The sequence below is a fragment of the Pleurodeles waltl genome, chromosome 8, assembly GCF_031143425.1.
Source record: "Pleurodeles waltl isolate 20211129_DDA chromosome 8, aPleWal1.hap1.20221129, whole genome shotgun sequence".
Lineage (NCBI taxonomy): Eukaryota > Metazoa > Chordata > Amphibia > Caudata > Salamandridae > Pleurodeles > Pleurodeles waltl.
The window spans coordinates 1,479,195,742-1,479,216,533 of record NC_090447.1 but is presented as its reverse complement, the minus strand read 5'-3'; the positions used below and the strand labels follow the sequence as shown (position 1 = coordinate 1,479,216,533).

Sequence of the window (20,792 nt, the reverse complement as noted above, 5' to 3'; positions counted from 1 at the left end):
TCAGAACAAGAGTGAACAGAAAAGTTCATACAGGGGGTGACAAGGATGGCAAGAAGAAGGATGGTAAGTCTTCAGACAAGGGTGGGGACAAATCTAAAAATAAGTCTTCATCAGGCCCACAAAAACACTCTGGTGGGGGTGGTGGGTCCAAATCCTCTTCTAATCAAGTAAAAAAACCATGGTGCTATTTATGTAAAGTAAAAGGCCATTGGACAACTGATGCCAGTTGTCCAAAGAAAAGCACCAAGCCTCCCACTACCACAACCCCTACTGCAACCACTAGTGCCCCTAGTAATAGCAGTGGTGGTGGGAGCAAACCTACTAATAGCCAATCCAAGGGAGTAGCTGGGCTCACTTTTGGTAATTTAGTTGGGGTTGGTCTTGTTAGGGAGACCACAGAGGCTGTGCTAGTCTCTGAAGGTGCCATTGATTTGGCCTCCTTGGTTGCTTGTCCCCTTAATATGGATAAGTACAAGCAACTTCCCCTAATCAATGGTGTTGAGGTTCAGGCCTACAGGGACACAGGTGCCAGTGTTACCATGGTAATAGAGAAACTGGTACACCCTGAACAGCACCTACTTGGTCACCAGTACCAAATGACAGACGCTCATAACAACACGCTTAGCCACCCCATGGCTGTTGTGAATCTCAACTGGGGGGGGGTTTACTGGTCCAAAGAAAGTTGTGGTTGCCTCAGATTTACCTGTAGACTGTCTACTAGGGAATGATTTAGAGACATCAGCTTGGGCAGAAGTGGAGTTGGAGGCTCATGCAGCAATGCTGGGCATTCCTGGGCATATTTTTGCTTTGACAAGGGCTCAGGCCAAAAAGCAAAAAGGACAGGGTGACTTGGATCCTGGAACAATGGACCAAGTGCTCCCTAAAGCTAGGGTTAGTAAGGGTAAATCCCTACCCACTATCCCTCCCTCTACAGATGATTCAACTTCTGAGGAAGAAGAATTTCCCCCCTGTGGAGAACCTTCACCGGAGGAGCTGGCAGCATACACTGCTGAGCTTCTGGGTGGAGGGGGGCCTGCCAGGGAGGAGCTGAGTGTGGCACAGCAAACCTGTCCCACATTAGAGGGTCTCAGACAGCAAGCTGTCAAACAGCAAAATGGGGATGTCAGTGACTCACATAGAGTTTACTGGGAGGACAACCTCTTGTACACAGAGGGAAGGGATCCAAAACCTGGAGCAGCCAGGAGATTGGTCATTCCCCTGCAGTACAGAGAGTTCCTCCTAACTCTGGCACACAACATTCCCTTGGCTGGACATTTGGGTCAGATTAAAACATGGGAAAGGCTTGTCCCCCTGTTTCACTGGCCTAGGATGTCAGAGGACACAAAGGATTTTTGTAAGTCCTGCGTGACCCGCCAAGCCAGTGGCAAGACTGGTGGCACCCCAAAGGCTCCCCTTATTCCACTGCCTGTGGTTGGGGTTCCCTTTGAAAGGGTAGGGGTTGACATAGTTGGCCCCCTTGGCCCTCCTACTGCTTCAGGCAATAGGTTTAACTTGGTGGTAGTGGACCATGCCACAAGATATCCTGAAGCTATTCCTCTAAGGACCACTACAGCTCCTGCAGTGGCAAAAGCCCTCCTGGGAATCTTTTCCATGGTGGGCTTCCCAAAAGAGGTTGTCTCAGACAGGGGTAGCAACTTTATGTCTGCATACATAAAGGACATGTGGAAGGAATGTGGTGTAACATACAAATTCACCACAGCTTATCATCCACAAACAAATGGACTGGTAGAGAGGTTTAATAAAACTCTCAAAGGAATGATAATGGGACTCCCAGAAAAACTCAGGAGGAGATGGGATGTCCTGTTACATTGCCTCCTTTTTGCTTACAGGGAGGTACCCCAGAAAGGAGTGGGCTTCAGCCCCTTTGAACTCCTCTTTGGGCACCTTGTAAGAGGTCCCCTAACACTTGTAAAGGAGGGTTGGGAACAACCTTTAAAAGCTCCTAAGCAAGACATAGTGGACTATGTACTCGGCCTAAGATCCAGAATGGCTGAGTACATGAAAAAGGCCAGTAAAAACCTTCAGGCCAGCCAAGAGCTCCAAAAGCAATGGCATGACCAGAAGACTGTTCTGATTCAGTACCAACCAGGACAGAAGGTGTGGGTATTGGAGCCTGTGGCCCCAAGAGCACTCCAAGACAAATGGAGTGGACCCCACCTCATTGTTGAAAAGAAGGGCGAGGTCACCTACTTGGTTGACCTGGGCACTGCCAGGAGTCCCCTAAGGGTGCTCCATGTCAATCGCCTAAAACCCTTCTATGACAGGGCTGATCTCACCCTGCTCATGGCAACAGATGAAGGACAGGAAGAAGAGAGTGACCCTCTCCCTGATTTTTTTCTCTTCCACAGAACAGGATGCTCTAGTGGAAGGTGTAGTTTTGGCAGACTGTCTTACTGCTGAGCAGAAAGACAACTGCATAAATCTCCTAGGTCTGTTTTCTGAACTCTTTTCTACTGTGCCAGGCACCACCTCTTGGTGTGAGCACACTATAGATTCTGGAGACATCATGCCTGTCAAAAGTAAGATATATAGGCAGCCTGACCATGTTAGGGACTGCTTAAAACAAGAAGTCAGAAAATGGTTGAACTAGGAGTGGTTGAACATTCTGAAAGCCCATGGGCCTCTCCTGTGGTGCTTGTACCAAAGCCTCACTCAAAAGATGGGAAAAGAGAGATGAGGTTTTGTGTAGATTACAGAGGTCTCAACCAGGTAACAAAAACTGATGCTCACCCTATACCCAGGGCAGATGAGCTCATAGATACACTGGCATCTGCCAAGTATCTAAGCACCTTTGATTTGACTGCAGGGTATTGGCAGATCAAGTTATCAGAGGATGCTAAAGCAAAAACTGCATTTTCGACTATTGGAGGGCACTACCAATTCACAGTAATGCCCTTTGGTTTGAAAAATGCACCTGCCACTTTTCAGAGGTTGGTGAACACAGTCCTGCAAGGGTTGGAGGCTTTCAGTGCAGCATATCTGGACGATATAGCTGTCTTTAGCTCCACCTGGGATGATCACCTGGTCCACCTGTGGAAAGTTTTGGAGGCCTTGCAAAAGGCAGGCCTCACTATCAAGGCTTCAAAGTGCCAGATAGGGCAGGTGAAAGTGGTTTATCTGGGACACCTGGTAGGTGGAGAACAGATTGCACCACTTCAGGGGAAAATCCAAACAATCATGGATTGGGTTCCCCCTACAACTCAGACCCAGGTGAGAGTCTTCTTAGGCCTCACTGGGTATTACAGGAGATTCATTAAAAACTATGGCTCCATTGCAGCCCCACTTAATGATCTCACTTCCAAGAAGATGCCTAAAAAGGTATTGTGGACAGCTAGCAACAAAAGACTGCATCATCGGTCCTCTGGGTCCCCTCTCAGTACGACGAGCGTGCTCCCTGGAACTCAGCAACTCTGTCCAAGTGACTCCCACAGTCCAGTGACTCTTGAGTCCAAGTTTGGTGGAGGTAAGTCCTTGCCTCCCCACGCTAGACTGCATTGCTGGGTACTGCGTGATTTGCAGCTGCTCCGGCTCCTGTGCACTCTTCCAGGATTTCCTTCGTGCACAGCCAAGCCTTTGTCCCCGGCACTCTAACCTGCAGTGCACAACCTTCTGAGTTGTCCTCCGGCGTCGTGGGACTCCCTTTTCTGACTTCGGGTGGACTCCGGTTCACTCCTCTTCTAAGTGCCTGATCCGGTACTTTTGCTGGTGCTGCCTGCTTCTGTGAGGGCTCCCTGACTTGGTGGGCGCCTTCTCTGTCTCCTCATCCAAGTGGCAACATGCTGGTCCCTCCTGGGCCACAGCAGCATCCAAAAACCCTAACCGCGACCCTTGCAGCTAGCAAGGCTTGTTTGCGGTCTTTCTGCGTGGGAATACCTCTGCAAGCTTCTTCACGACGTGGGACATCCATCCTCCAAAGGGGAAGTTCCTAGTCCTCTTCGTTCTTGCAAAATCCCAAAGCTTCTACCATCCGGTGGCAGCTTCTTTGCACCCTCAGCTGGCATTTCCTTGGCATCTGCCCACTCTCGACATTATCGCGACTCTTGCACTTGGTCCCCTTGTTTCACAGGGTCTCAGGTCTGGAAATCCACTGTTGTTGCTTTGCTGGTGTTGGTCTTCCTTGCAGAAACCCCCTATCACGACTTCTGTGCTCTCTGGGGGTTATAGGTGCACTTTACACCTACTTTTCAGGGTCTTGGGGTGGGCTATTTTTCTAACCCTCACTGTTTTCTTACAGTCCCAGCGACCCTCTACAAGCTCACATAGGTTTGGGGTCCATTCGTGGTTCGCATTCCACTTTTGGAGTATATAGTTTTTGTTGCCCCTATACCTATGTGCTCCTATTGCAATCTACTGTAACTTTACATTGCTTGCATTACTTCCTTTTGCTATTACTGCATATTTTTGGTATTGTGTACATATATCTTGTGTATATTTGGCATACTCATACTGAGGGTACTCACTGAGATACTTTTGGCATATTGTCATAAAAATAAAGTCCTTTATTTTTAGTATATCTGTGTATTGTGTTTTCTTATGATATTGTGCATATGACACCAGTGGTATAGTAGGAGCTTTGCATGTCTCCTAGTTCAGCCTAAGCTGCTCTGCTTTAGCTACCTTCTATCAGCCTAAGCTGCTAGAAACACCTCTTCTACACTAATAAGGGATAACTGGACCTGGTACAAAGTGTAAGTACCCCTTGGTACCCACTACAAGCCAGGCCAGCCTCCTACATTGAGTTCTGATGGATTTTCTTTAATAGTTGAGTTCTGATGTCTTTTCTTTAAAATCGGTTGCTGAGTGTGTCACAAGTCAACTAGTGTAAAGAAATTAGTGACTTGCGAATATACCGGGATTACAGAATCCCATGTATTATAAAGAAGTTAGATACGTGCATTTATACTGGGATTTCAGAATCCTGCGTATTATTTGTAGGTACATGTTGGGGGTGAGTGAGGGCGAAGAAGGGTGATAGTTCGTGTTGGTGTTACTAAAGGACACCACTATGAAACAGCAGTTTGTAGTTAGAGGAAAAGTATAAAACAAATGAAAATGTTTAGTGGTGTAGGTAGTACAAAGAAGGAAATATGAGCATAGACTCCTGTTTAAAATGTTAAATGAAGCAATAGTTTGGCTTTGATGGGTTCCTGAGTTCTGCATGTTTCGGAGACACTGAGGCTGCTGTATGAATAAAAAACATGCCCTGGAAGCGTAGGTGCAAACGTTATGGAGGAAACAGGCTTGTGTGACGCCATAGAAGAACAAACAAAAAGACAGTAGAAAACAGTGGGAGGAGTTGCTTTCCAGGTCAGCTGGCCACGGGTCCCCAAGAAGTCTTTCACACCAAGACAGCTGTGCTGCTTTAAGCTAGACCTCACAGCCAGTCCCATGCTGCTACACAGCACTGACAGCCAGTGATGCCAGAGGGTGGGGTAGGCTTCTTTGCTTCTTGCAGACCTGTATGAACCCAGTGACCATCCATGTGTTCGGAGCACAATTGTAGGGCATGCTGGCTGTTGAGTGATGCTGCGGAGTGCTTTTCATGCCAGTGGGCTCTTGCAGGACTGTATCCAACAGGAAACTCTTCTTCTGGCAGAAAAAAAAACCTCAGGTTTGAAAATATCTACTTAGCATGATGACATCACAATGAATTACTACACACATATTTTATCCCTTTGATGGCACTGTGGAAATGTGTAAGCAAAGGGGCGTTCCAATTTTTTTTTTCTCAACTAAACTTGTGAAATCCAACTATGGGCATGATTTAGAACTTGGTGGAGGGGTTACTCTGTCACAACAGTGATGAAATCTAAATCCCATAGAATATAATGGAATTTAGAATTCGGCAAATAGTATGTCCATCACCATTGAGACGGAGTAACCCGTCTGCCAAGTTCTCAATCAGGCCCTATGTTCTATATTAGAAGGGAAGTAAAACAACATTTCCTCACTTGCATGTTTTTCTTCACCACCTTTATCAACTGTTCTGAATTGTGCAACGTTTTTAGAATTATTTAGTATGGTATCCCCCTTCCTTATATATATATTCATAATAACGAAAATGTACAAGTGAGGAAACATTGTTTTGCACACAAAACGTACATATCTTATATACAGTTTTCATGTAGGTGTACAACAAACACTGACTGAACCAGTAGTTTTGACCTTTGTTTGGTACAAAGCTTTGGAACACCCTTTTTAGACATTTAGGCCTCTATTTACAAGGTGGCTTAATGCTGCTTGTGAATGTGCAAATGGGCACTGCGTCACCGGAACGTCGCTGAAAGTGACACTGCAGTGGAACTGGCGGCTAGTAAATAAGCCAATTTATGTGATGCTACCAACTGGCCAACAGATAACTGATGTAAATTTTGCTAATTAGTGGTTTTCAGACCCGAAAATCCCTACCTCTATTTCGTTGTGAACTGTTGCATGTGTAGAACATCTTTACTGCTTGTGTTTTTTTTTAACTGGGCTGAGTCAAAGCGAGGGTGACTAAACATAAACGGCTGATAAGTAATTGTAAATGTTTAGTGTAGTTCCTATTGATATAAATGTGCAGTGGTCCATGATCACTGGGACGAGAGATGATGTGTTTTGCAAAACATAATGCTTTGCTCTGGAGCAGGGAAGGATACGCTCAGAACATGTCAGGTTTAACCTAGCTTATTGATGAGGAATTCACAAGGATTTCCGGTGGATCAAATCTGGAGGAACTTTGGGAAAATTGGAGATGTCAGGACTTATTCAAGATGCACCAGGCAAATCTTTCTGAACACTATTTGCACCTGATTAGTTGATTCCATTTATAGGAGCTTCTCCAGGATGTTCAGATGTGTGTGTATTGGGAGAAGTGTTGCCTTCAAATCTGACGTGCTAGCAACAAGTGCACGAGAAACATGTAGTAGTAAGAAACACAGTCAAACCCATGGGTCTGACAATAATGTGACAAAGTATGCAAAAGCAGGCATGCAAGAATATATTTACATCCAATTGTAAGTTAAAGCCAAACGAATTGGCTTGGTGGTTACTTTAGTGTTGTTGTGGTATTGGTGTGGTATGGCAGTGGGGGTGTTATTTGTGGTAGCAGCGATATTAGGGGGTTGGCTGTAATGGTATTGCTGGTTGTATTAGTAGTATTGGCAGTGGTAGTGTTATTGGTATTGGTGACGTTGTCTTACAGTGGTGTGTTATTGGTGGGGGTGTGATACTGGTGGTGATGGAGTAATGGTGGTGGTGTGCTTTTAATGATGGTGGTAATAATGGTGCTTTGGTGTTGTTGGCGGTAGTGGTATTGGCAGTGATGATATTGGTAGTGGTATTGCTAGTGGTGGTGAAGGTCTGTCCGCTGCTGTAGCATTCGTAGTGATGGTATTGGCATTGGTGGTATTGATAATATTGTACTGGTGGTCGTCATTACATTGGCAGAATTTGTATTGGTGACATTGATGGTGGTGCTGGTATTGATTATATTGGCTATGCTATGGGTGGTATTCATGGTGATGGTATTGATGATATTAGTGGTGCTGGTATTGCATCTATAAAAAAAAAGGGTGATATTTGAGTATATTTTGAGACGTAAAATAGTACCTCGTACATTGCAATGCAAACCCTCAGTGGGTGATGCAATGATACATTAAACAGCCAAAAGCATGAGGTGTGATAGAAATACTTCTCTTAGTGGAGCCAAAACCTCTGCATATTGTAAAAATTAGTAACATAATGTAATACCGAGATCTGATGCTAAATATAGCCATATCTAAAAATCAGATAAAGAATTATGGAACATTGGGAAATAGCCAGCACAAATACTATTTGTGCCTGGAAGTTTTAGCACCTCCCCTTCGTGCTGCAAATGAGAACGAACGTGTAGCAATCAGTGTGCTTTCAGCCAGAAGATGTTACACCTTTTGTTCTTAACCAATCAAATGTCTGTTGTTAATTAGCTCTTAGCAGACATTCTGCTTAGTTTTGTGCCCTCGTGTTTGCACACGCCTTCCTTCTTCCATTATGTTACCTACATCCCATCTCTTTTCTGTTCATTTGCAGTGCCTCCTTCCGACCCTATTTGTAGGGTTCAGGGGTCGCTGGACATTGGTAATGACATTACCCTAACTTGCGCCTCTGAAGAAGGGACGCCTAAGCCCACTTACCTTTGGGAGAAACTCGACAGCGCTCCAAAGCTGCCGGCAACTTCAACACAAGGTAGGTGTTTCTAACTGTTCTTAACATTCTGCCATTGTCAATGTCGAAGATTTTATCTCTCAGATACCTGTGGATTAGCTTAATTTGTAGGATTTTGCTAATTTTAAATTTTGTTGTTGTGAATTGTGTAAAATTCATAACGTTGCAATGTTGGAAAATTGCAAAGTTGTGATTTTTCCAAATATTAAAATTCTCCTGTTTTTGCAGGAAAGTAATTATGGAAAAAGTTCACTTATAATCTTTTTTTAGGTCTCACCTGAGGCAGTGCATGCGTTGTTGCTTGCGACTGATTTTGTTTACATACAAGGGAGACTTACCATTGTTTGGCTTCACCTTCGTTCTCATATCCTTGCTTCTCATTGGCCATTGCATGCCGGTTTCACTTTCTCTTTGTGTGTTTGTCCCTTCCGTGGAGCATGGATCAAGTATTTCTTCCTGTCGGTGTCCTTCCACTGGTCGTGCACTTCTGGAGGTACTTTTTTATTTAAAGTTGTAGCCCTCCATAAGAGTGCATATATTTGCAGGGCATCTCTGCTTCTCCTGTCCTGCTTCAAGTTGTTGCTTGCCCGTCTCCATCTTACGTCTTTTGTCATTGCTAACCACATTTCCCTGCACCCTCCCGCGTTGCTGTTTGGCCAGTCCCTCCCCCCTCCTTATCACGGTTATTTCTTGTCCGGTCCGCCTCCTCTCTCCTGCTTTGTTGCCCCATTTCAGTTTCTTGCCTGATACCTCTCTCATGTTGTTGCTGAACCGTTCCCCCTTCCCCTTGTTGTTGCTTCCTTCTACCCCCTGCTCCCCTCTCCTGTCGTTGCTTACTACGTCCTCCTGAGTCCTCTCCCAGTAGTTGTTTACCTGTCCCCCGACGGCCTCCCCACATTGTTCCTGCCCACACCCTCGGATTGCATTGTACCTCCATCAGATGGACAAAGCTCACCCCGCTGGTTACATAATGCATAACATAGTGCTGTACACATTATACAGGCTCATCTACCCTGTACACCTTCAGTCACTCTAAGCATGCCTTCAGCCTTACACTCCCCAACCTTAGTACATCCTCGGCCACATTTGCACGACTGTATGATTGAACTAAGAATGCTTGAACCATGTATGCCTGAACAACACGGTCAGAGCAACGACAGCGTTGTTACCACAAATGCCTTTACCACGCATGCCTTTATAACGATTTTTCATTGTAGAAGCATGCCTGGTAAAGGCATGTGTGGGAACGGCATGCGTGGTTCTAGCATGCGACGCCCCCACCTGCCCTAATGCCCAGAAGTACCCCACACCTAAAACAAAACTACCCCGAATACCTCCCACCCACCTTGAGCCCTAAAACCTTCCATGACCTCCCCCACCCACCCTAAAAACAACTGACCCCCCACCCCTAAAAACAAAACTTCCCCACCCCCAAAAATCAAACTACCCCAACCCCCACCCCAAAAACTAAACTACCCCAACCCCTCTGCCCGCCCCAAAAACCAAACTACCCGACCCCCACCCCTAAAAACAAAAGTACCCTGATCGCCCTACACCCCACCCCAAAAAACCCTGATCTCCCCCACCCCCAAAAACCAAACAACCCCGATTCCCCCACCACACCCCTAAAGAACTACCACAATCACCCCACCCCTAAAAACCAGAACTACCCCCATCCTCCCTCCCCCAAAAACCAAAGAACCCGATCCCTTCCACCACACCCCTAAAGAACTACCACAATCACCCCACCCCTAAAAAACAGAACTACTCCCAACCTCCCACCCCTAAAAAACAAAACTACCCAGGCCCGCAACCCCTAAAAACTACCCCCTAACCCTGCCCCAGCCCCACTTACCTGACCGCGTCCTCTCCCGATACACTCTCCCTTTTTCTCTGCCTTAACCACACATGTGCGTTGTTCAGCACATGCATGGTTAAGACAGAGAAAAAGGGAGTCGTTGTTAACGCAAGCTTGGTTCTACTTTAGTTAACAATGTTGTTGTGGTTCCGGTGTCATTGTTCTGGTCGTTTCCCCATTTGCACACTCCTGGTGTCACCTTTCATATTATATGACCCACTTGTCCGTCCTCAACCACACTGTGCATGCACAAAGTTACACGCTACATTCCATCTATACGGTACCACTGTCTGTACGACCTTAGCATGCACTGGCTCGGCCACCCTGCATCTTGGCCCGCTCTGTACACACTCCTAGCCTCATACTCCGGTACACCAGTAATCATCAGCCACCCTATGCACAGTATCAGCGACGCATATCTGCATTGGAATGAGGACAGAGAAAGATTATGCACCTAGCAGGAGTAAAAAGCCCTGGACGTTTGATGCAGAGGTCACAGAGAGGAAAAGTACCTCTGTGTTACCGCTCCTGTGCAGTGTCAGCCCGAGTATCTTATACAGGCCACTTGAGTGTATGTCCACCCCTTTCACACCTGTCATTGCTTGTCCGGTCCACCTGCCTCCCTACCCATGTTGTTGCTGGTCCTGTACCCCGCCTCCTTTCCTCCATCACTGCTTGCCGCAACCTCTGACTCCCTCCCCATCATTGCATGTCCCTGCCCCACCCCTTCTCGCTAGAAAGAAAGGGCACTATGTTAGCTATTTTTTCCTAAGTATAGGCAAAGCTAGTAGGTCTCATCTGTACAAGATCGATTCTCTTTGTCATTGTGGTTTTTCGCCATGTTGCACAACAGCATGGCTGCTGTGCAGCATGGTTGAAAGGTTAAAAACAAAAGCTATGACGGGGCCAGCGTTGACCTCTTCATAGCGTTCTTTTTTTCTGTACAACATGGCTCAAAAAGAAAAAACATAGATAAACCCAATAAATCTTGCATATGCGAGACCCGTTGGCTTTCGCCTGTTTTAATTGAGTACTAAACGCCTGAAGTTGTCTTTCCTGTTATGCAGAAAAAAATGCAAAAAGTCAATTTCTATATTTTCCACTCACTAAACCTATTTTTTATATTTGTATTTTATACATTTGTATTGTATATATGTAGGGTCTGGCCCTATTGATTGAATAACAGGTTTTCACATTTTATGAATTTTGCAAAGTTTTGCCCTTTTTGTCTCGTTTTTTAATAGTTGAACTTTCTTTTATATCACACTTTGAAACCAAAGTAGGAGATAGTTTTCGATTGGGCACAGTAGCTACATCACAGAACAAGAGTTTAGAATAAAAACCGTAACATGTACCGAATGTAGGATAAAATTTACATTCACAGCCAACAGTCTTTACTGTAGTTTGTCTGGTGTGCGGGCAAGTAAGGATGACCCTGGCCTCTTCTGCACACTCCTGGCTGGCGAAGGTCCACCATGCAGTACTGTTTCTTGACTGCCGGTCTTTGTTTAGTACTGATGTGTAGTTTGGTGCACAGCCATTGATTTGCATCAGGTCTGCTGGAGCTGTCTCAGTGTAGATCTCGACTAGGAGAAGTGCATTACCACGGTAACTTCATGGATAACCCGTTTAGGGGCCTGATTCACACAGATAAACTTAGACCAAAAGTCTAAGTTTACTTACAGTAAAGTTAGACTTTTGGTCTAAGTTTAGACCAAAAGTCTAAACTTAGACGACAAGTGTAACTTTACTACGGGTCTAAGTTTAGACTTTTGTTTCTGAGTTTACCTTTGTGAATCGGGCCCTACGTGAATGCCCAGGATGCTGCTTGGGGAGCAATTGTGGATTTTTTCTGCTGGCATCAGTTGCTTCTCTCTGCGAGTGTAGGGTGGAGCATAATCTGCAGCAATGTTTGACTTTGCCTAAGGGAGTAACAATTTTGAAGCCAGGGATGAGTGTTACCAAAGTATCTATGCTGCAGTTAGTGAGTGCAAGGTGGGTTTTAGTTTGTACAGGCATGTACATTTAGAATTCCCTTCGTCAGAACCTCCTTGCATCTCTACAGGAGTAAGAGATTTTTAAAAAAAGAGCTTGTTTTCTAGTTGTTAATTTAGCATCCCATTTATCCCACTAGGATCGAGCTGACTGTGAAAAACGATTGTGTCCCTGCCAACCCTTGTGTTCTCTCCCACAGTTGAAACTGTAATTCAGATGACCTGTATGGGGCCAACATTTTTATACTTGTCAGCAGACCTTGGTTACCTGTTTGAGTGGTGGTCTCCATTGCTCTTCAGGCTCTTTTTGGGCCTCAGTAGTTGCCATATTTCGTAACGTAAAAACACTGGGTCAACATTGATCCCAAGACCATCTAAGAATGCTGTTTAAAACTTTAGGATAAAGTGTAGTTTCAACGAAGCAAGACCCCAACTACATCAATGACCTGATTTCAGAGTACCATATTATTTGCCATTGCCTCTACAATTGATAATAATTGATTGTGTTGTCTCTTCCTTCCTGTTCTTGTCCTCTGTGCAGATATGGTCCAGGGCACAGTCCTCCTCAGAAACATAAGTACTGCCACCTCTGGACTTTACCAATGCCTGGCCTCCAACGTCATCGGGACCAGCACCTGCACCCTGAACCTACAAGTTATTGCACGTAGGTACATTGATTCAAGGAGAAAGACACCGCCAGCATTCTTTCTTTGTTGATATATAGAGCATTCAGATGACAAAGATTATGGCATTTGCAAGAGTGGTGAATAAAAGGGTGCTACAAAGCATGCAAATACAAACTGGGAAGACGTGGGGGAACACAGTAAAGTACATCCCCTATTCAATGTATAACAACCAAGGGTATCCAGCTGGTAAGGGAAATGACACAGCAGTACGGAAGGCTTTAAGGATGGTAGCTCTTGTACACCAAATAGGTGGCATGCTTCAACATGAGGCTTCTCCTCACGCCGCTGTCATGGGCTACTATCCCGTGGTGCTCTTTTGGTGTTATGCTGGTTTAGTCCTATGATCTGTAGCTATCATACATGAAGTGATCTATCACCATCACAACTAATGCAGAGAAAAAGTACAGTTAAAATACCTCACAGTGGGCTAAACAGTTTTATTCTTGTCCTCGTGTTGTATAACTTGTAAGAAAGGGGAGTAATCCACCCCTTTTATACGGTCGACATGTTTCAGCTCCTACCTTACTGTACTAAGATGTGCTTGTGGGCCTTCATCAGAACCTAAGTTATCATTCTCGTTAACAAGACCTTATTAGGCTATGCACATTTTGTAAGAAGGTCTTATACTTGACTCAGTGATTCTCTTGTCGCTTATGTTGCCAGACTCAATACAGTCACTTCCTAGGTGTTCAAAGCATAGTCTGTGCTCAGAAAACTGATCTAAAGGGCCAGGTCTCTAGCGGTCACCTCCTCTTCCACATTGGTGGTTGGATCCTGACATAACAACATTGGGCCTTACCCACTGGGAACCCTCAGTCGTTCTGCTACAAAAGCATGGCCAGTTCACAAAAGGTACTGATGATAAAGATTTGGATCTGCAGGTGCTGAGTGGAAACATGATGGAATTGTATTAAAAAATCCCTTTAAGCACACAATGAATGGTAGTCCACAACAGAATAATCTTGTCTTGTGCTATTTATCATATGTTTGCAAGGCTCGAGTCAGCATTTGTTTCGTAGTACTGGAGTTGTGCCTCCAATTTCACCAGGGCTTTGGACACATAAAACACAACTAATTTGAATCACCTTCTTTGTGAACTACCATTTATTGTGTGCTCAAAGGCTTTTTTCTTTTAATAATGGAGCCATTTTTGGTCCTTAAAGGTTATTTCATGGCTACCTTTCCCTTTGGAGCACCAAAGGTCAGATGAGATATTTGGTCCTTATTTGACACTTTACCGAGGTTGGTGTGCGACTGAGACCCAAACCCAGCCACCTACTGTGCAATTTATGATGGAACTATAATTTAGCCTGTAGGAGGATTAATGGAAAGATCCAATAAAGTACGCTGAAACATAAATAGGTGAGATTATGGAACGGGAATGCTAAAACTTCAGTAAAAACCTGCTAAACCTGCCAAAAATCTTTTAAAAAGATGTTAATGTCAGTGCGAGGAGCTAAAAAAGAGACAGTGAGATAAAAGAAAGCAAAGTAGGTGATTACTGGAACAAACCATCCATGTTACTTTAGCCAGTTAACTGTTTATGCAAGATCCTCAGCATAGCCGCCCTATGTTCATATGTGGGGAATTCTAGTGAATGATAATCATATGGTTTTTGACTGCATGTAATTATGTCACATTATGTTGCAGATTGTTCCCTTGCCAGAGAAATGTAATGTTGACATTTTGTAACTTTTGGATAGCAAGCACTGTCAGGACCAGTTTACAGGTACTGTGGTAAGATCACTAGCTAAGTTAGTTTCCAGCTCTCTTGTAGTCTTATAGGAGGTATGAGATATAAAAAATGTTGCCTGTACTAAGCTACAGTGCATTCTAAAAATATGCATATTTCTGTCTGTTATCATTCTAACTTTAAAGGGGATTATTGGTCTCCTGAGCAGCTGTTATTCTTACTCAAAGGAGTAACACGTTAACTAGCTGAGCTATGCTTATCTAAACTACTAGTAATGCTGATCCCAGGACACCTTTTTTCTATAATTGGTGCATTTATTTATTGAGGTGATCATTGTCACATATACATATTGTACTTATCAAATTAGTACTTTATTTTAGTCCAAAAATGCCCAAGAAAGTTGACTGGATATTTTCCTGAAACTAGATTGCAGTATCTCGCTGTGTGTAGTAATGTAGATGATTGAAAGAGGAGCAGCTGGTTACTGGAAAGTGCAGTGACCAACTTAGGGATGTGCACAACCGCATAACTGTTTCTCCTAAAATGTGTGCGGAATTGCAAAACAAATTTGAACTTAACAAGTCAAATGTGGCTTGCTGGTATTTTGCGTCACGTTTTTTTACCCGAGCGCAACATTGTGTAAAAGATTCTTGTGTGAGACAGGTTTAAGCAAAAACAAGTTTCTCAGTGAGACAGGTTCTGTGTGAACCAGTTTTCCTCTGATATCTGACAAGACTTGTTAATGCAAGGTGCACACAAAATTGTGTAATGCGAAATTCTGTACATTTTACACCACATGAAGTTCGGAGATTCGACAAACTTTGCTAGTGCAATTAAAATGTGTGCCAGGCCTACTAGTATATCCAGTGAAACCAATTCTTGACACTCTAAAAATGTGTGATTGAAATGGCTAACAACAATCAAGTATAGGTAAATAGAACAAGAAATGAATGCGTTAGAGCAGGGTCTCCAAACCTTTCATTAGTGAGAGCTACTTCTCACCCGTGAAAATAATTGTGAGCTGCTGAAGGCTAAGCAACTCGTGCATTGTTACCAGACATCCCGAGGCCCGGCTTCATTGATTTTAAGCCTAATGTCCATGGAGCCATGTACAATTGTTTAAACAAAGTACTTTGACTAGGGACACTACAGCAGGGTTGCAGTGTGTGCCAATGAGAGCGTGGCTGTTGGGGATGTATGAACATGTGTATGTATGAATGGGATATATGTGCATGGGTGACTGAGAGCCTGTGTTGTATGTACTTGTGGCATACCTTTTACATATGTGGCACTGCATATGTATAACACAAAAGTACAACCATTTTTTTAAATTGGGCAAATTTAATGTACAGGAAAATGTACACTAAAATGTTCATAATATGGAACATTTTTCTGCACTTTAAATTTCTTCTACGTAAACAAATGACTATATTTAAAAATATGGCACAGTGTCTACTGACCACTGAGAGCAAGAGGCCTGCTGTTTGTAAATACAACACTTTGAAATGGAAGAACATTAAAATGAAGAGTTAAGTTCGTCTTTAAGGTAACTTTTCATTTTAATTTTCCCCCACTTAAAAGCATTCAGAAACATTTTATTCTACAGCTCCAATCTTGAGTTGACAAGGATTTTTATTTATGAATTCAATACCTCAATGCTTCAAGCTCTTCACCTCTGTGTACCAGTCCGGGTGTGACTGAGCCCTGCTCATTATTAGGCCCTGCTATCTGCAGCCTGATGATAATGGAAAATAAGCACAGCCTTCTCTTAACTATAAAAGGAAAATGTGATCCTGTGCTTATTTAAAAATGAACTCAAGGCTGTGAGCTACTCCGTGAGCCACTGGTAGCTTACAATCGACATGTTGGAGACTCCTAAATTAGAGGATATCTGGTTGAAACTGAAAAGTGTATATCACTAAGATGAGAGCCCTCCTCCCAAACTCTTTCCCCGGACCTTGGTTTTAGGAATAGATTCAGTGGAGATTCCTCTGTTAAGGTGGACGAGCATCACTCCACTGCTCTCTCAGCAGTGAAAACATGGAAAATAAAATGATAATAAAACAGCCTATTATCATTTTATTTTCCTCGCTCAGCTGAGACTAGAGCGGAGCCGGGCCATCCTAATGGACAGCAGCAACAGGGAGGAGGAGTGGTGGGCACCGCTGCAAATGCGTATGTCGGTTTGGCCGGCCATCTTAGGACGACCAAACCGGCATGCGCACTTAGATCTCTCCACCTGAGCTGTGCTGCACAGCCGGGTGGAGAACAGACATAGGCTCCTAGTACCTGACTGAGCATCAAAGCAGACCGCTCAGACCAACCCTGGTGCTTCTCTCATACTGGGTATTACCAGCATGAGAGCAGCATCTGGGTTGGTGTAGGGAGTCTGGGAGCCTGTGCATGGAGTGCCGGGAGTCAAGAGGAGCAGAGCAACAGAAGAGCACCGAAGAGGTGGCCACAGGGAAATGATGTTTCATTTTTCTTCTTTTTTTTCTTCCCCATGTTGCCCCCTGTGTTGCCCCACAATTTTATTTCACACCAGTCACCACTGACTAGATTGTAAAGGCACACACATTTAAAACTGTCTGTGATTGTCTGGTGTCATGCTGCCTGACCACCTCGTGGCAGATTGTGTGAAGCTTGCAGCAACACAACACCTGCCAATGCAATTGAACAGGCTCTTGCAGTGGCCTGAGTGTCGCTGCCGGTGCATCACTTTAAGCAACATGAATGCGGGCTGTTAGGTTCCTCATGACAGCAGAGGGCAGTTCTGTACTACTGAACTGGCAGGTAAGGATCTCGGTCACTGAGCATGAGAAAAAAAATAAAGAAAAATACTTGGCAAACATTCAGGTTCGAAAGGAGTTGTTTGTAGATCTTCTTTATGTGTACAAGGTAGCGTAAAGTGTGTGATTCGTGGAAATCCTCATAAATGAAAAACATTCACTCTGTGTAAGTGGAGGTATGTGCCAAATATGATTGAGGTTGGTCCACATATTAAGTGTGTTGATATATTTAAAAAGGTATCCATTTGAACAAAGGAGAACCTCCAATTCAAACCAATATAGGTGATATTGGCAGATAATCTGGCCGGAATAAGAGCAGTTTATATCACATGCCTGTATGCATCATTTTCCTATTGTCACTTGTAAAGTCCTGCTACTTTCTCATTACAGCTCAGCATCAGAGTATCGGGCTGATCGCTGGAGCTGTGATCACAGCAGCACTAGTCCTGATCGTCTGCATTATCCTGGTGGCTGTATTTTTGTTTTATTGGAGGAACAAACACAAGGAGGAAGAGGAGGACATCCCAAATGAGATAAGGTGTAGTACTTGTATGTCTTGATTCTGTATCACACTGTCTTTAGTCATGGCTATTGACAGTACTCACTGACTTTGTCAGTGGAGTGAAGTGGGGTCTGCAAGAGCTGGAGCCATTCTACATGCGCAGGATAGCACCTGATTGTTTAAATGATTCACATTTAGGGTAGTATTATGTGAATTCATCTGATGTGGATATCCGGAATATTTAGCATGGATTTAGCCTTCACAGACCAACATTTGATACCCCGAACTATCCACAGGGCAGGAGTATGATGCGGCTACATCAGCTGTGGGACTGATAATGCAGCAGAATGTGAGAGTAAGATGGGGTTAGAGATTCATGATGTCACTATAGCAAATGTCTCAGGCTTCTGTGAGGTGCTGCAGTGTCTTGGGCTAATGGTTACTTGTCACGATTATGCTGATGTGAAAACATCTAGTTCACCTCAGAGCAGAAAGGATTTTTACATTTAATCCTGATGAACATACAGCAGTAATTAGAGGATCTTCTGTGTCAATTGACCTGTCTAGGAGCGGATGACCATCTATTGACTATTGCACGCAGGCTTTATCTGGGCCCAAGGTTTATCGTGTTCACCAGGAGGGTTTATGTGATGACTCTGGCCAAACTAAGGGCCTGATTTAAATGTTGGTGGTAAGTATACTCTGTAACAATGGCAATGCGTAAACATACCTCCAGCATGAAGGTATGCGCGTCTGAGTTTAAGTGCGGGTGGACCTTTGGTTTGGCTACAGCAGTGACTACTCCGTTACTACCATAGCCAAACCTCTCCAGCAGCCCGACGGAATGAGGGCCGTTGGCTACATATCCACCCGCCCAATCATGATTGGTGGACATGTAGCCATTTTTTTTACTCTATGTTACCGTCAGGCAAACCCTGATGGTGAGGAACAGTAAAAATCAAATAATGCTCCCCTGCTATGGGAGATTACTCCAGTGGGGGGGGGGAGCAATGGGATTTTCTTTTTGAAAATAAAGAAAGAATACGGTTTGGTGAAGGGATGTGTCATGCTGACACAGCCCTGCAGCAAACAGCAGGATGCATTAACTGGAACTGCCGTGACTGGTTCCTGCCAGTGCTTTATAAATTACTGCCAGCTTTGTTGTCATTTATACATTTTGGCGGGTGCTCCCTGCACCATGGGGACAGAGAAATTAGTGAATAGCATTTATTGTACATCAGTAGATTACCATAATATTACTTTACGTACTACAAAATACAGTTTGCGAATAGGCTTTCTGCATGTATCCCCATAAAAGTGTGTTTGGCATCGCAGTCCTGTGAGTGACCGTTTCATACCGTGCTCAGACGTAAGATGAGCTTTTCCTGTTACTCCGCAATACTTACACACCCTTGAGTCCTTCCTATTGGGGAGCATACGTTGTGCTCTTCATTACACTTGGGTGGAACAGGGTTACACATAATTACTGGGTTACGCCAGTAAATAGTAAGGGCCTCAGTGTTTGTCAGGATTCTCTAGACAGTGTCCTTGGCTGAGTGAGGCGAATGCATCCCTTTACCAAGGATTAAATAGGAACTCAAGTTGTTCCGGAACTGCACATCCTGTGTCATTCCTCTGCGCTTTTATACCTCAGCTACATCATTTACAAAGCCATCACGACCAGCACCCCTCTTATCTTGCAAGACAAACTCACCATCTCTGATGGATCTCAACGTACCCACAACCAGGACACCATTAGACTGCAGACTAAGAAGTTGAAAAAAGGAAAAGGGCAAGACAGCAGGCCTTTTCCATCTATGCGCTTAGGGTCTGGAACAACATCCCTGTATCCATCAGGACTGCCCCAACGCTGCTCCAATTTAGGAAAGAGTTGAAAACTCACCTCTTTAAAGCGCATTACATCACAACGCATTAACCATCCACAACCCAGCTTCCTCTCTTTTTACTGGTTGACTTTATGCTTTCACTGTTATTGCACTGTGCTTCCCTGTTTTTTTGGCTAGCTCGCCTTTATAGAAATACCATATACATGCATGCTTATTCATATATTCTTGTTGGTAAGGTAAGTTGGGGTAACTATATTGAAGGTTAATAGATGGTTGGTAATATACATCCATTTTTTAAAGCCTTGTCTTCATCTGCTTCAAGTGTAATAGTTAATAACTGAAATCCATGAAACTGAGTCGCAGGGTACTCTGGTGAGCTAATACTCTTTTTTTGTGTATTTTTTTAATTTATTTTTTGGGAATTTTATAGAGAGCAACATGTCTCCTTTTGGTTACTTCTGAGCCCTGAAAGTCCTGAGAAAAATGTCAACTTTGGTTGTTTGTAACAATCATTAGCATCCAGTAGGTGACGCAGAACCTTGCCTGGTGTTCTTCAGTCGTGACTCCTCTGCATGAAGCTAAGTTTAAGGCCAAATCAAAATGTTCTGTTTTCAGCGATTTTTTAAATGTGTGTCGGATAGTGGATTATTAGTAGGTAGGGGTATTCACCCTCTGCTAGTAAACATACCGCAATCACTAATAGGTCCAGTCAAGCCTCCGTAAATTAATTGTTGTTCAACCCTTGGTAGCTTAGCAAAAAAGCAATTAGGTTTACCTTAGAAGATAGGCATCTCTAAAGCATTTAATATCACTAAAACAGTAAATAAGTAAAAGACAAAAGACAATAAAAAATCAACACAAATTTATAAAAATAGGAAATATTTTTTAATCTTCAGAACAACACCAAAATGACACAAATTTAATGTAGGGAACCAGAGAAATGAATTTCTGAACATTTAGGTGAAAATAGCACGAAAAGGCGCAAAGCTTTAACTGGTTGCGCTTGGATATGGACAAGGTCACAAGTTCAGGTTGACAGGAATGAAGCCTAGGCCGGGAACATGACCAAGTTAGGCCCTTTGAGTATTGTACTTTTGGTGCACAGTCTGCTTTCTGACGCCAGTGCCGATTCCGAGGAGCTGCGAGGGCTGTGATGTGAGATTCTGCATCATGCTGTGTTATGCTGCAAGGTTTTGCAAATCTTTGCATGCGTGACCT

The 20,792-nt window shown here is 43.9% G+C and overlaps 1 protein-coding gene across 1 annotated transcript in view; it reads left to right on the top strand.

Moving 5' to 3' along the window:
* The window catches only part of IGSF11 (immunoglobulin superfamily member 11), a 478,485-nt gene that overhangs the window by 442,954 nt on the left and 14,739 nt on the right, over positions 1–20,792 (top strand). The window contains exons 4-6 of the mRNA XM_069202662.1: positions 8,071–8,226; positions 12,599–12,721; positions 17,616–17,763. Of these exons, the coding sequence (XP_069058763.1) occupies positions 8,071–8,226; positions 12,599–12,721; positions 17,616–17,763 (427 nt within the window). The remainder of the gene's footprint in view (positions 1–8,070; positions 8,227–12,598; positions 12,722–17,615; positions 17,764–20,792) is intronic.